This window comes from Phyllostomus discolor, chromosome 3 (assembly GCF_004126475.2).
Source record: "Phyllostomus discolor isolate MPI-MPIP mPhyDis1 chromosome 3, mPhyDis1.pri.v3, whole genome shotgun sequence".
Taxonomy (NCBI): domain Eukaryota; kingdom Metazoa; phylum Chordata; class Mammalia; order Chiroptera; family Phyllostomidae; genus Phyllostomus; species Phyllostomus discolor.
In genome coordinates, this window is record NC_040905.2 from 213,930,537 (window position 1) to 213,942,352 (window position 11,816).

At 69.0% G+C, this 11,816-nt stretch overlaps 1 protein-coding gene across 1 annotated transcript; it reads left to right on the top strand.

Moving 5' to 3' along the window:
• The first annotated feature begins 2,327 nt into the window (after positions 1-2,327).
• Positions 2,328-10,347, top strand: MYMK (myomaker, myoblast fusion factor). The gene is made up of 5 exons (XM_028532143.2): positions 2,328-2,746; positions 6,224-6,338; positions 7,097-7,245; positions 9,650-9,766; positions 10,175-10,347. Exons 1-5 carry the CDS (start codon positions 2,612-2,614, stop codon positions 10,322-10,324), a joined length of 666 nt encoding a protein of 221 aa, XP_028387944.1. The 5' UTR covers positions 2,328-2,611; the 3' UTR covers positions 10,325-10,347.
• Positions 10,348-11,816: the final 1,469 nt, after the last annotated feature.

Here is an 11,816-nt window from a genome sequence, read left to right on the forward strand (position 1 = left end):
GGTCTCCCCCAGTCCCGGCTCCCCACCCTCCCGCCAATCGCTTCCCCTGCTCCAGGGAGAGCCGGGGGTCATCTCAGTCCTGGCCGGAGCTGGAGGCCTCTCCCCCCGCCAGCTGGTCTGTCTGCTCGCGGCCAGGTCTCAGACGGGAGTCACTCGCAGGTCGCCCCCACCCCCATTCTGCACTCCGGCTGCCCCCCCCCCACCATGTTAAACAGCAGCCCGTGGCCCAGCCCTCCTGCAGGGGCTCCTGGGGGCACCCCAGGGCCCAGCCACCTGTCTCCCCGCTCCGGGGCAGTCCCTCCTCAGCCCCCTCCCCCTCAATCACCCAAACACATGGGCAACCAGCCACTCCGGCCCTGCTCCACCCCGCCCCCCCGGCGCCCCTCCCCGCAGTTTACAGCTGAAACGCGCACACACACACTCTTGCACAAAACCAACTGTGGAATGTTTCCCTCTTCTGAGCGGTTTACGGCTCCGGAGAGCTCTCTGCTAACACCTGGCACCTAATCCCACTTCCTCCCCACACGTTGTCTGCTTCTACTGGAAGCTGGGGCCAGGCTGGGGCTGGGGGCTGGGGGCAAGGGTAAGCAGGGGCTGAGGGGCAGGGCACAGGGCGCAGGGCCGATCGGGGTTCCCTGACGGGCGAAGGGGGTCGCCTGCCTCTCGCCCCCAGCCCCCAGCCGCCGCGAGCAGGCGGGATCTGGTTTCCCCATCGGAGAGGGAACTGGGCTCCCAAGCGCCAGCCCCAACTGCCAGCGCCCCCCCCCCGCCCCCCCGCCCGGGAGTCTCATTCATTCTCTTCGCAGAGTCACTCATTCAGCTGTGCTTGTTGAACACCGGCCAGGGGCCGGCTCGGGCGCCGAGGGCCATGGCGGTGAGCTGGCCGGCGAGCCCGGCGCGGTCACCGCCGAGCAAGCCCTGGGCCACAGCTCTGCCAGCGGTGGGCACTGGGACAGGAGCCAGTGGGCACCTCGGCCTGCCCCCCAGACGGAGGGATGTTCTCGAAGGGGAGGCGGGAGGAGGCTGGTGGAGACGGGTGGGCCGTGGGCCAGGGGTGGGGCGGCAGGGAGCAGAGCAGGGTGCGGAGGGCCCGGCGGTCTCCGGGAAGCTCGGAGCTCGCCCCCGGAGCTGCGGGGGCTTGGCAGGCACTCCAGCCGCAAGATGGCCCGGGCGTATGTGCAGCGCAGGCCCACTCGTGGTGAGCAGCAGGGACGGCTCCAGACACAAATGAGATTTCTGGGAAGGTGTGAGGCGCTCCCAGGGGGAGGAGGGGAGCCGCCGGGCCCCGGACGGAGCCCCAGGACCGGCCGCAGCCTCTGTATGCCGCGCTTAGAGGGGCCGGCAGCTCTCAGCCTTGCTCCGGCCATCCCCACACGCCAGGCTCCACGCCCAGGGGGACGGACTCTCCGCACGGCAGACCCCTGCCAGCCCGGCGACCACAGGAACGGGCCACCTGACACAGTGTGGGGGGACCTCGGGGATTTCCAGCGAAAGAATGCAGACCCCAGAATGCTCACTGTCCCTCTGCAGGGCATCCAGAACAGGCAAGGCCAGCAGCCACGGCCGAGGTGCGTCTGCTGCCGGGAGTCCCTCACACGAGGCACACCCCGGGGTGCTGGGCACACTTTGGTGGACATGTGGTGCACCTGTGTGCACATGTCCAAAGTCACCGAGCTGCATGCTTCAGAGCTGTGCCTGTGGTCACGTGCGACGTCATCTCAGCATTCCGTCGTGATTTAAAAAAAAAAAAAAAAAAAAACCCAGGAAGGAAAGCTGTTCTGCGGCTGAAACAAACCAGCCAGTGAACCAGGCGCCCAGTCCTTCCAGGGAGCGAGTCCGCCTGGGGGGCCCACACACGCCCCTCATCCGTTGGCCAGAGAGCGAGGGGGCACCTGCCCGGCAGCTCCCGCAAGACCTCTTGCAAGGAGGGGAGGTAATCTCCGGAAGGCTAGGAACGCTGAGAAGGAAGCAGCGCTTCACAGGCGCCCTGGTCTGCGGACTCCCGGGTGCAACAAAGTAACCAGGCACAATGGCATGTCAGTTTCCAGAGTCGGGTCACGAGGGAAACCCAAGGGGGAGACAGCCCGAGAGTGAGCAGCGCACAGGGCGGCTAACTAACTCGGGTAGTTTGCCCACAAGGTCCCTGCAGATGAGGCTCAGCCCCGGCTCTCTCACCTCTGCTGCGGCGGACAGGTGGCTCTAGCCCGGGACCCCCGGCCCCCTCCCTCCCGGCTCCGCAGCACCCTGGGGAGAGGGCCAAGGTGGGAAGTGGCGGGAAGCTGGACATCACGCTCAGTCAGTGGAACTTCCTCCTCCAAGGCTGCTGCCTGTGAAACAGAAGCGCGGTCTCCTCGAATTAACTCTGGCCTCTCAGAAAATAAAAATAAGAAACTGGAACCTCAGAGACAAGTGCTGGTCACGTGGTGCGTCAGCTGTCGGACCCTCTGCTCGTGCCGCGGGGCGTGCGCCCTCAGATCCCGGCCTCCCTCTCGGCGCGCACAGCACAGCTGCCCTCGGAGCCGCTCCCGCCCTGGGTTCTCCCGGCCCTGGGGACGCACCCGCGAGGCCAGCAGCCACCCTCCTCCCCGGCCAGTGCCCTCCGCCCCGGCCCATGGGGACGCTCGTGGCCAAACTGCTCCTGCCCACCCTCAGCAGCCTGGCCTTTCTCCCCACCATCAGCATTGCCGCCAAGAGGCGCTTCCACATGGAGGCCATGGTCTACCTCTTCACCATGTTCTTCGTGGCGGTGAGTCTGGGCGGGGGTGGGGGCGGCTGTGGGGGGGGGGGCCGCTGTCCCACCGGTGGGGGGTGTCCTCCACCTCCTTCCTGTATCTTGTGCTGAGGAAAAGTGGTTTCCAGGTGAAAGGGAAAGCCTAGAGCCCGGGAGAGGGGGTGGGGGTGCCACGGCACCCCCCTGGGCCTCAGTTTCCCCGTTGGCACGAGGCGGTCACTCTGGGGTCGGTGTGAATGAGGCCAGGTTCGGTCTATGGAGCACAAGCCCTTCGGGGTGCCCTTTCCTGGCCGGTGGCCGGCCGCGTCAGGCCACCCCGGCTCCAGCGTCCCCTCCCCGACTCCTCTCTGGGCGGCAAGAACTGGGCGGCTGAGCTGGGAGGGCCCAGTGAGCCAGGCCCAGGAGGGGCGAGCAGGCCCGGGGGGCTTGCAGGGCCTGCGAGTTCTACCGCCTGCGGAGCCCGGAGCCGGCCTCCCTTCCGCAGGGCCCCGCCCGCGGGCACGTGCCTCTCCGTCTTTGGGGCCTTCCTTGTCGTTCTGCCGACGCGTGGCGGGGGAGGGGGGCCCTCTGGGAGCTCCCGCTCCCTCTCCTCAGCCCCCGCACCCCGGCCCGGCTCCCCGGGGGTCTCTCCCTCTGCGTTCTCTCTCTGTGCCTGCCCTGTCTTCCTTTCTGTCTTTCTCTGCGTCTGCGTCTGGTTGTCCCTCGGTGCCTGGAATCCCACCCCGTCCCCTCTCCGGCTGTCTTCCTCGGACCCTCGGTGTATCCCTCCGCCTCCATCCATCCCGCCAGCTTCCGTCCGCCTGTCTGTCCGATCGATCGCCTGTCTGCCCCTGTAGCGGACCCTCGGGTGGAACCGCATTCCTGGGAGGCTCGGGACTCCCACCTCTGGGTGGGAGAGACCTCTCAGCAACAAGGGCGCTGACCACGAGGCGGCGTCCTGGGTGGGGGTCCGCTGGGAGCCGCATGCACCGGAGCCTGCGTAGGCTTCTCCGCACCACCTGCGCCTGGACCACCAGGGGCTCCTTCGTCAGGCCAACACGCCGAGCCCCAGCGCGGCCGAGACACGTGCGCCCGGGGAAGCCCCAGGCACGCTCCCGAGCTCCTGGCTCATTCGTGGCGTTTTGCGGAGAACGCCGTTCCACGCCCCTCTCCGGGCCCCGGCTCGGGAGAGGAGGTCAGCTCGTGACGGGCGGGAAGTGGAGGCATCGAGTGGACACGGGACCAGGGTGTCAGGGCCGTGGACTGGAGCCGGGGGTCTTGTCCCCCAGGCCCACGTGAGGCCCAGCCCAGGAAACCGCAGGCACCGCCTGTCCCCGCCGGGGCAGGGCTGGGCTGGTCCTGCAGCTGCCTCCCCACCACCCTCAGAGGCCGGCCCTGCCCCACCCGGAGTGGCAGGGCCAGCTGCCCCCTGTGACAAATGTCCTCAGGCCTCAAAGCCACACTCAGCCCCTCTGTTCGGGAGCCCCACCCGGCATCCCCGTGAGGGGTGCCCGTGTCCCGGCCAGGACCCTCCAGGACAAACGCCACGTCCACGCCGGACCTGTGCCTGTGCCGTCGCCCGGAGTCCCGTGGCCCACCCCACAGAGCGGCTTTTCTTGTCCCCGTTTGCCAGAGGGGCCCGAGCGCAGTCAGCCACTCGCCGATCCTGCGCGGCAAGGACCCGCTGGGCTGGCCCTGAAGGTGGCGTGCTCTCCCGCAGCCCCGCCCCGCCAGCGCCCTCCCGGGGCCGGGCCTGCCCCTGCCCCCAAAGATGGTGGGAAGCCTCAGCCACCCACCTGCCCAACGCAGGTGAGCCAGGCAGGGGCCTGGAGCGGGGCTCCGGGACCAGCTCCCCTTAAACTGCTCCGGTCCTGCCTCCCGGGCCCTGCCCCCCACGGCGGAAGCTCACTGACCACCCGCTGCAGGGAGCCCCTTACAGCCAGGAAGAGGCGGACACACCTCTGCTCTGGGTGGGGTGGGCTACAGGCCCTGCCCAGAGTGTCAGCACGACTCAGTCTGCAGGCGTGTGCGGGGGTCCGTGCCACAGAGGAGAGGCATGGGTGCAGGGCAGCGGGAGGGGCGGCTGGGTGGGGGCGTGGGAGATGCAGTTCTGGGAGGAGGGGGGGCGGCGGGGCAGGAGGAAGTCCCTGTCACTCATCGGGCCGGGCTGGGCCTGGAGCCATGGGGCGGGGCCAGCCTCCTCCTCTGGCCTCTGTGCCAGGGGGACTGACTGCGCCCTTGATCAGACCCCACCTAAAGCTGCTATTTCCCTAGCTACTCAGTCGCAGCCACTGCCTGCTTGCTCCCCTAGCCTCTTCTCTGCCAGCATCACCTCCAACGGTGTAGCATCCAGAACGCAGCACTGGGGGGCTGGCTGGAGCCGAGGGGCCGTCCTCGCCTCGTGGGGACACTTGCCCCCAGCATGGCCGCCCGGGTGCACCTGCACCTCGGGTCACCCATGGCCGCAGCCAGTAGAAGCTGTGAGCCCCTTCCCGCTGGTCCCACGCACCCCGTGACCCCGAGCCGTCCTGGGGCCCCCAGACGGGCTGCTGCCTGCCCGCCCCCCCCTCCAGCCGGGCCAGGCCCATCAAGGGTCCATTGTGCTGGTCCCCGGCTGGTCTGTGCCGTGGGACTTGTCAAAATAATTATGTCATGTAATTAAATATTACCTAGCATGATGAAATGTGTACACGAAAGGGGGTTGTTTTCTGTCAGAGAGAAGCTGACAGCTCTGGAAACACGCCCTGAGGGCATCTCGCGCTAGGGTCTGGTCCCAGGTCAGGGTGCCCACGGGGATCGCCCAACAGAGCGCCGTGGGGGGCACGCACATCGCCGCCTCTGTCTCCCTCCGCGTCTCTCCCTGAATGTCTCCGGGTCTAACTGGTGGCCCATGGGAAGGGGGCGGGGTCGCTGGTCGCTGTGCTCCGCAGCTTCCCGCGGATGCCGAGAGCTACAGCCTGCTGGTTGTCAGAGCGGGGTCCCCGCCGGCAGCCCCAGCTCCAGCCCCACACCCGGCCCAACACGCAGACCTCTGACGCCGCCCCCGACCCACCGAGTCTCGGGGTCTCTCGGGTGGCTGTCAGAAGCCGGAGGCTCCGAAAGCCCCGTCGGGTCTGAGAAATCCCACTCCGGGCGAGGGGCAGCCCAGTCCCCAAAGGGCTACACTGCGGAGGGACAGGCCCTCTGGGCTGCTGCTAAGGACCAGACTGGCACCGCCCCCCCCCCAAAAAAAGGCGTCGGCCTCGCATCCAAAGGTCGGGGAGAGGGACCTGGCTTCAGGACCCCGGTGGGGAGGGGACCTCTGCAGGCCTTGTCTGGGTGACCCCCAGCTCCCGGCCACAGGACCCTCCGGGGACAGCCGCCCGCAGGGCCCCCGCTCCGCAGGGGCAGCCGCTCGGTGACGTTGCCCGTGGTCTCCCAGCCCGTCAGGGGCGTGGCCTGCGGCGGGCAGGGCCCGGGGCCCCCGTGCCTGCCCCCGCCACTGACTGCCGCCCCGGGCCTCCCTCCCGGCAGCTCTTCCACGCCTGCGACGGGCCGGGCCTGGCGGTGCTGTGCTTCCTGCGCCACGACGTCCTGGAGTATTTCAGCATCTACGGCACTGCGCTGAGCATGTGGGTCTCCCTGATGGGTGAGTGGCGCCCCCCTGCCGCGGCCCCGCCCACAGCCCCGGCCCCGCCCATGGCCTCTGCTCCCCGCCCCCACCGGAGAGCCTCCTCCCCCTCCCGGGCTCCCGAGGCGAGCCCAGTCTCTGAAAAGGAAGGCGCAGTTCTCGAAGGCCACGATTCCCGTGTTTCACACCCTTTTAAATGCACACACCCAACAAGGGCTTGTGATGACGGCTGTACGCAGCGGAGGGAGGTGCCAGAGCACTCCGCCTCCACCCAACCCCGTCTTTCACCCGGAGAACCCCGGTTCGCCGTTGGGGTTCACTCCCAGGCCCTGGTTCTCACACACGACCGCACGGTTTCCGCCCGGGTCTGTGCGAAGGCCGGCTCGTTCCAGCGCACGTGGCCCTGCACCTCGGTCTCGTTTGCTGCTGTCCGAGGTGGAGCCGGGACACGGTCCCCGCGGAGCGAGCCTGCTGCCCATGGAGGCCCCATGGAGGCCCCGACCGTTCTCGTCTGCCTCTGGTCTGCGTCTCCCTCCTCGAGGCCCCCTGCAGTGGCTTCTTGTCCAGCCCCACCTCGTCCACGGGGAAGCAGCAGCCTGGCCCTGCCTGCGGGCAGGCGGCATCCAGGCCCCGGGGGCACCAGTCCAGGGGGGGGTCGGGGCTGCCAGCCACAGCTGGGGCCCTACCGGCCGCCTGAGGGAGAGCAGTGGCCGGGGGCGGGGTGGGGGGCAAGGAGGCCACTCGCCTCTCCTGGTCTCTGTTCCCCCCCCCTGCAGCGCTGGCCGACTTCGACGAGCCCAGGAGGTCCACGCTGGTGATGTTCGGCGTGCTGACCATCGCCGTCCGCACCTACCACGACCGCCAGGGCTACGGGGTGTACTCGGGCCCCGTGGGCACGGCCGTCCTCATCATCACGGCCAAGTGGGTGCGTACCGGGCAGCCCCCCGCAGGCGGGCCCTTCCCCTGTGTGTCCCTTCCCTCCCACCCCACGGGCCGGCAGGTGGCTGGACGCGGCTTTGGCCAAAACACACGGAGGGGGGCCCTCGGGGCCCAGCCACACGGGTCCTCTCTGGTCGTGTCTGGGCCCGACCTGAGTCGCTGGACCTCTCTGCCTGTTTCCGTGTTAGTAAAGTGGGCGTGATAGTCCAGTACCCACCTCACAGGGAACATTTTTAAAGATGGTGTTTATTTATTTTCAGAGAGAGGGGAAGGGAGGGAGAAAGAGAGGGAGAGAAACATCCATGTGTGGTGGCCTCTCCAGTGCCACCTACTGGGGGCCAGGCCCACAATCCAGGTACGTGCCCTGACCAGGAATCGAACTGGCGGCCCTTGGGTTTGCGGGCCAGTGTTCAATCTCCTGAGCCACACTAGCCAGGGCAATGATGAGTCTTGAGTCCTGACCCAGAGCTGGCTTCTAATGTGCTCAGCCAACAGGGCTACTTGTTATCATCAGGGAAAAGAATGGCTGCTCTGAGGATGTAACCTCAAGTAAAGATGGCCGGGGTTAATCTGAGAAGACTTTCCAGAGGAGGTGGGCCCTCAGCGTGGCTCCAATGAGGAGGGAGGATGTGGTGCACGTGGGACAGGAGCTGGAACTGCGCATGAGTGTCGAGGCAGGAGTCTCTGACGCCGTTGGCCACCCACGGGCCCGAGGCCCACGAGGCCCTTACACACAGTCCCCAGGCCCCTCCTGGGTTAGAGGGCCAGGACCCACCCCCCTGGCCCAAGCTAACAAGGGACACTGAGGCAGGATGGATGCAGGGACGCTCCCGGGGACCCCGGAGCCAGGAAGGGCATCGCCTCTAGGGGCACTGAGCCCGGGCCTGGCAGGAGGAAGGGCATCACCCAGGGGAGGGGTCGGCTGGGCCGGGGGTGTGGACGGTGCGTGCGGCCCACTCCACGGACTCGGGGGGTAGACAGGGTTGTGGTGGTGAGCCCTCCATCTCAGCCGCCCTCCCCGCACCCGGGAGTGCAGGGTTTGCTCTGCCCTGTGGTCGGTGAAGAGAAGGGGCAGAGAGACCGCACTGTAACAAGAAGTCTCAGGGGGGTGACCTGAGGCCAGGCCTTGGCCTTGGCCTTGGCAGCGAGAGAAGAGACACGGGGCATTCCCCACCCCCACTCGGAGAAGACACCCTGGCCCTGGGTGGGCCCAGGAGGCCCCTGAAGCTGCCTGTGAGTGTGTCCGTCGCACGTCTGGCCCCGAGGAAGGACCGAGTTCAGGAACATGCTGGAACGTGATGACAGAGAGGGCCCTGGGCTCTGGCCAGGCGCCCACCATAGGGGGGACACGGGGTGAAGGCTCCTGGTCTGGCCCGGAGGGCTGCTCGGCCCCGGGGTCTTCGTGGGTTGGACTCGGCTGCATGTTACTCGGCCAGAAGAGCGGCGGCCACTGGCCAACACCCCCACAGCGCTCCCTGGGGCTGCGGGCCCGGCCACGGACCTGCAAGGGCAGGCCGGCTCCCTGCGCCTGGGGCTCAGCCTGTGTTTTCTGGACCATTGAACGTGGAGTTTACTCTGGATTTCCAGGGGCAGCTGTTTCCAGGGAACAAGATGGCTTTTTCTCCTGGAGGCGCACCCCTTCCCCGGGGCGAGAGCCTGGCAGAGGTGTGCACGGGCTGCGGGCCAGGCCAGGGTGCAACCTCAGGCAGGCGACCTCGGGCAGGCGACCTTGGGCAGGTGCGGGGCCAGCCGGCCGGCCGGGGCCTCCGAGGGCCGCAGCAGCCGCACCTGCGAACCGCCTGCACTAGCACAGGTCTCGGCCCCTCACGGGCCACGGCCAAGTCCGGGCAGCTGGACACCAAAGCTGCGCTCCCTCACTCCCTCAGGGCAAAGGCCGCCCTGTGCTCTGCGGGCACCGCCACGCAGGGCCAGGGGGCCCGGGCCCCCTTGGTGGGTGCAGCCGCCTGTCTCACTTACGCCCAGAACGCCCGGGTTCTGGAACGGTTCGGCCTCGGGGGGCAGGCCTGTGGGACATTAACGCCCGCTGAGCGCTCTGCGCTCCGCACCCAGGGAGTCGCAGGTTTGACGTGCTTGTCACAGCTGTGTGATCGGTAGGGCTGCGTGTCCGTCAGCCATGGATGCACCAAAGGCCGCCACGGGCCACCACGGGCACCCCCGGGTCCACACCGGCGGCAGGCCCAGCACCCCGACACCCCTCGGCTGTGAACAGTGTCTCGTCCCCTCGGGGGCCCCTGTGGCTGGGACAGAGAAAGGTGCAGGGGGCCTGGTGACGTCCCAAACAGGCAGGCGGAGGGGTCTCGGGCTCAGGGCGGCCGTCCCCGGAGGGACACTGTGACCTGAGGGCCCTCCCGTCGCCCCCATCCCCGCAGCTGCGGCAGATGAAGGAGAAGAGGGGCCTGTACCCCGACAAGAGCGTGTACACCCAGCAGATCGGCCCCGGCCTCTGCTTCGGGGCGCTGGCTATGATGCTGCGCTTCTTCTTCGAGGTACCTGGGGGTGGGGCGGGACGGGGCGGGGGCCTGGGAGAGGCGGGGCCAGTGCCTGGGGGCGGGGTGGGGCGGGGCGGGGCAGGTCCATGGGGCCACGCCTTCCCGGGTGTGGGCTGGCACCTCCCTCCATCCCTGCACACTGACAGAGACAAGGGGGCTCTGGGGTGGCAGCCCTCACCTGGAGGGGGCGGGGTGACGGGCAGAGGGAGGGAGGAGCCTCAGGCATGATCATGGTCAGAGGCCAGCAGACAGCAGTCCTCCGGTGCTCTGGGGCTTGGTGGCGGGAGAGACCACTGAGGGCTGGACAGGAGGGTCGGGAGGAGCCCCCGTCCGTGGCGGTCGGAGCGGGCGGGGACGGGGGCCTGGACAGGAGAGGCCGCGAACCGACCCGCGCCCGCCCCGCAGGACTGGGACTACACCTACGTGCACAGCTTCTACCACTGCGCCCTGGCCATGTGCTTGGTCCTGCTGCTGCCCAAGGCCAACAAGAAGGCCGGCAGCGCGGGGCCGCCGGCCAAGCTGGACTGCCCCACGCTGTGCTGCGCCTGCGTCTGACCGCGCACGCAGCCCACCCCGGCCCCGCCCACCCGCCTCCAGCCCCGAACCCTCCTGCCCTTCCCCGGGGCGGGGTGTCCCGGGGAAACCCGCCCTCGCGCTCTGGGAGGGCACAGGGGTTCGGGGAGCACCTCTGCGGGGAGCACTTCCTGCGAACCCCCTTACGACGTTTCTACGTGCTTCGCCAGAGAGAAGGGAAGCTTCTCCCCCCTGCCGGCCTCCGCCAAGACGACGGATGGGTGTGTGGGCCCCAAGCCACACCTGTCTTCTCCCTCCGCCCCTCCTCCCCCCTCCTCCCCGGCAAGTCCCAGCCCGCTCCCGGCCACCAAGGGGCTCTCGTGTCCTCCCCTCGCCATCTGCTTGGAAACTGTCACCAACCCTCTGACCCGTGTCCCCAGGCTCTGAGCGTGCCCGTTTAGGGAGCTGGAGCCAGCAGGGCCAGCTCTGTCCCCAGCCGGGGCCTGCCCGCCCACGGCCGCCCCTCCGGCCGGGTCTCTGAATTAAGGTTTTCTGATGACAATAACCAATAAGAAGCACCTCGACTCACTGGCCTCACGGGGAGCCCTCGTGCGTGCCCACTTCCGTCCTCTGAGCCCTTCCCGGCAGGTGGGGCTGGGTGCAGGCGCCGGGGGCGGCGGCCGGCAGCGGCCCTCGGGCGGGGCTCTGGGGAGGTCGGCCGCCCCCACGGGGCAGCCGGTCGCGCCGGCCCCGGGGGGTGGCGGGAGCGTCTCCCAGACATCACCTCACAGACCCGGGCCCACCCCGATTCCCGAGTGGCCCCGGCACATCTGTCGGGCAGGAAGCTCCCCGCACCTGTCTGGGGCCTGTTTGTGTTTCCAGGCCATGCCCGCCCACGTCCACCCCACCGCGGGGCTCGGCCGGCCCTCGGTCCAGGAGTCACCTGGGGCCCGCCTCAGGGGCCAGGAGACGGCGGGCTTCACACTGGGGTCTGGGGACAGGGCGGACCCCTTGGCCAGGCCCCCCCACCTGCCCGCCCCTCTGACCACCCAGAGGTTCCCCGTCTCGGGCCGGGGACACCCACAGCCCGGCCCTGGCTCAGCACCTCCCTGTCCCCACAGCCCACGGCGGCCAGGGCAGCCCACTCGCCTCTTCACAACGCCCAGGGCCCTCCCCGTGGCAGGGCCCTGGGGAGCGGGGGATGCCCCACAGGCTGCAAGTCTGACTGTGGGGTGCACACACATGCACACTTGTGTACATGCACACGCCCCGTGAACGGTCTTCTCCTCCGGCCTGGGGACACTCGGCACTCGGGTCACAGCACCAGGCTGTGAGGGACGGGAGGCCCCGGGGCCCTGGCGGGGCGGGGGCGGGGGGGCGGGTAGCCTGGGGGCGTTTCTCCAGAAACAGACGAGGGCAAGGTGGCCGGCCCGGCCGTCACACCCCCCAGCTCCCCTCCGCCCTGCCCCGACCCTCTGCACCCAACCCGGCCTGGCCCCGCCCTCCCCGCCCCCACCTCCCTGCCGCCCCGCCC

Bases quoted from the DNA above. Each gene is read 5' to 3' on its own strand.
- MYMK (XM_028532143.2), top strand. From the start codon at position 2,612: ATGGGGACGCTCGTGGCCAAACTGCTCCTGCCCACCCTCAGCAGCCTG. The intron at 2,747-6,223 runs GTGAGTCTGGGC...CCCTCCCGGCAG, and splicing joins TCACCATGTTCTTCGTGGCG to CTCTTCCACGCCTGCGACGG. The intron at 7,246-9,649 runs GTGCGTACCGGG...CCATCCCCGCAG, and splicing joins TCATCATCACGGCCAAGTGG to CTGCGGCAGATGAAGGAGAA.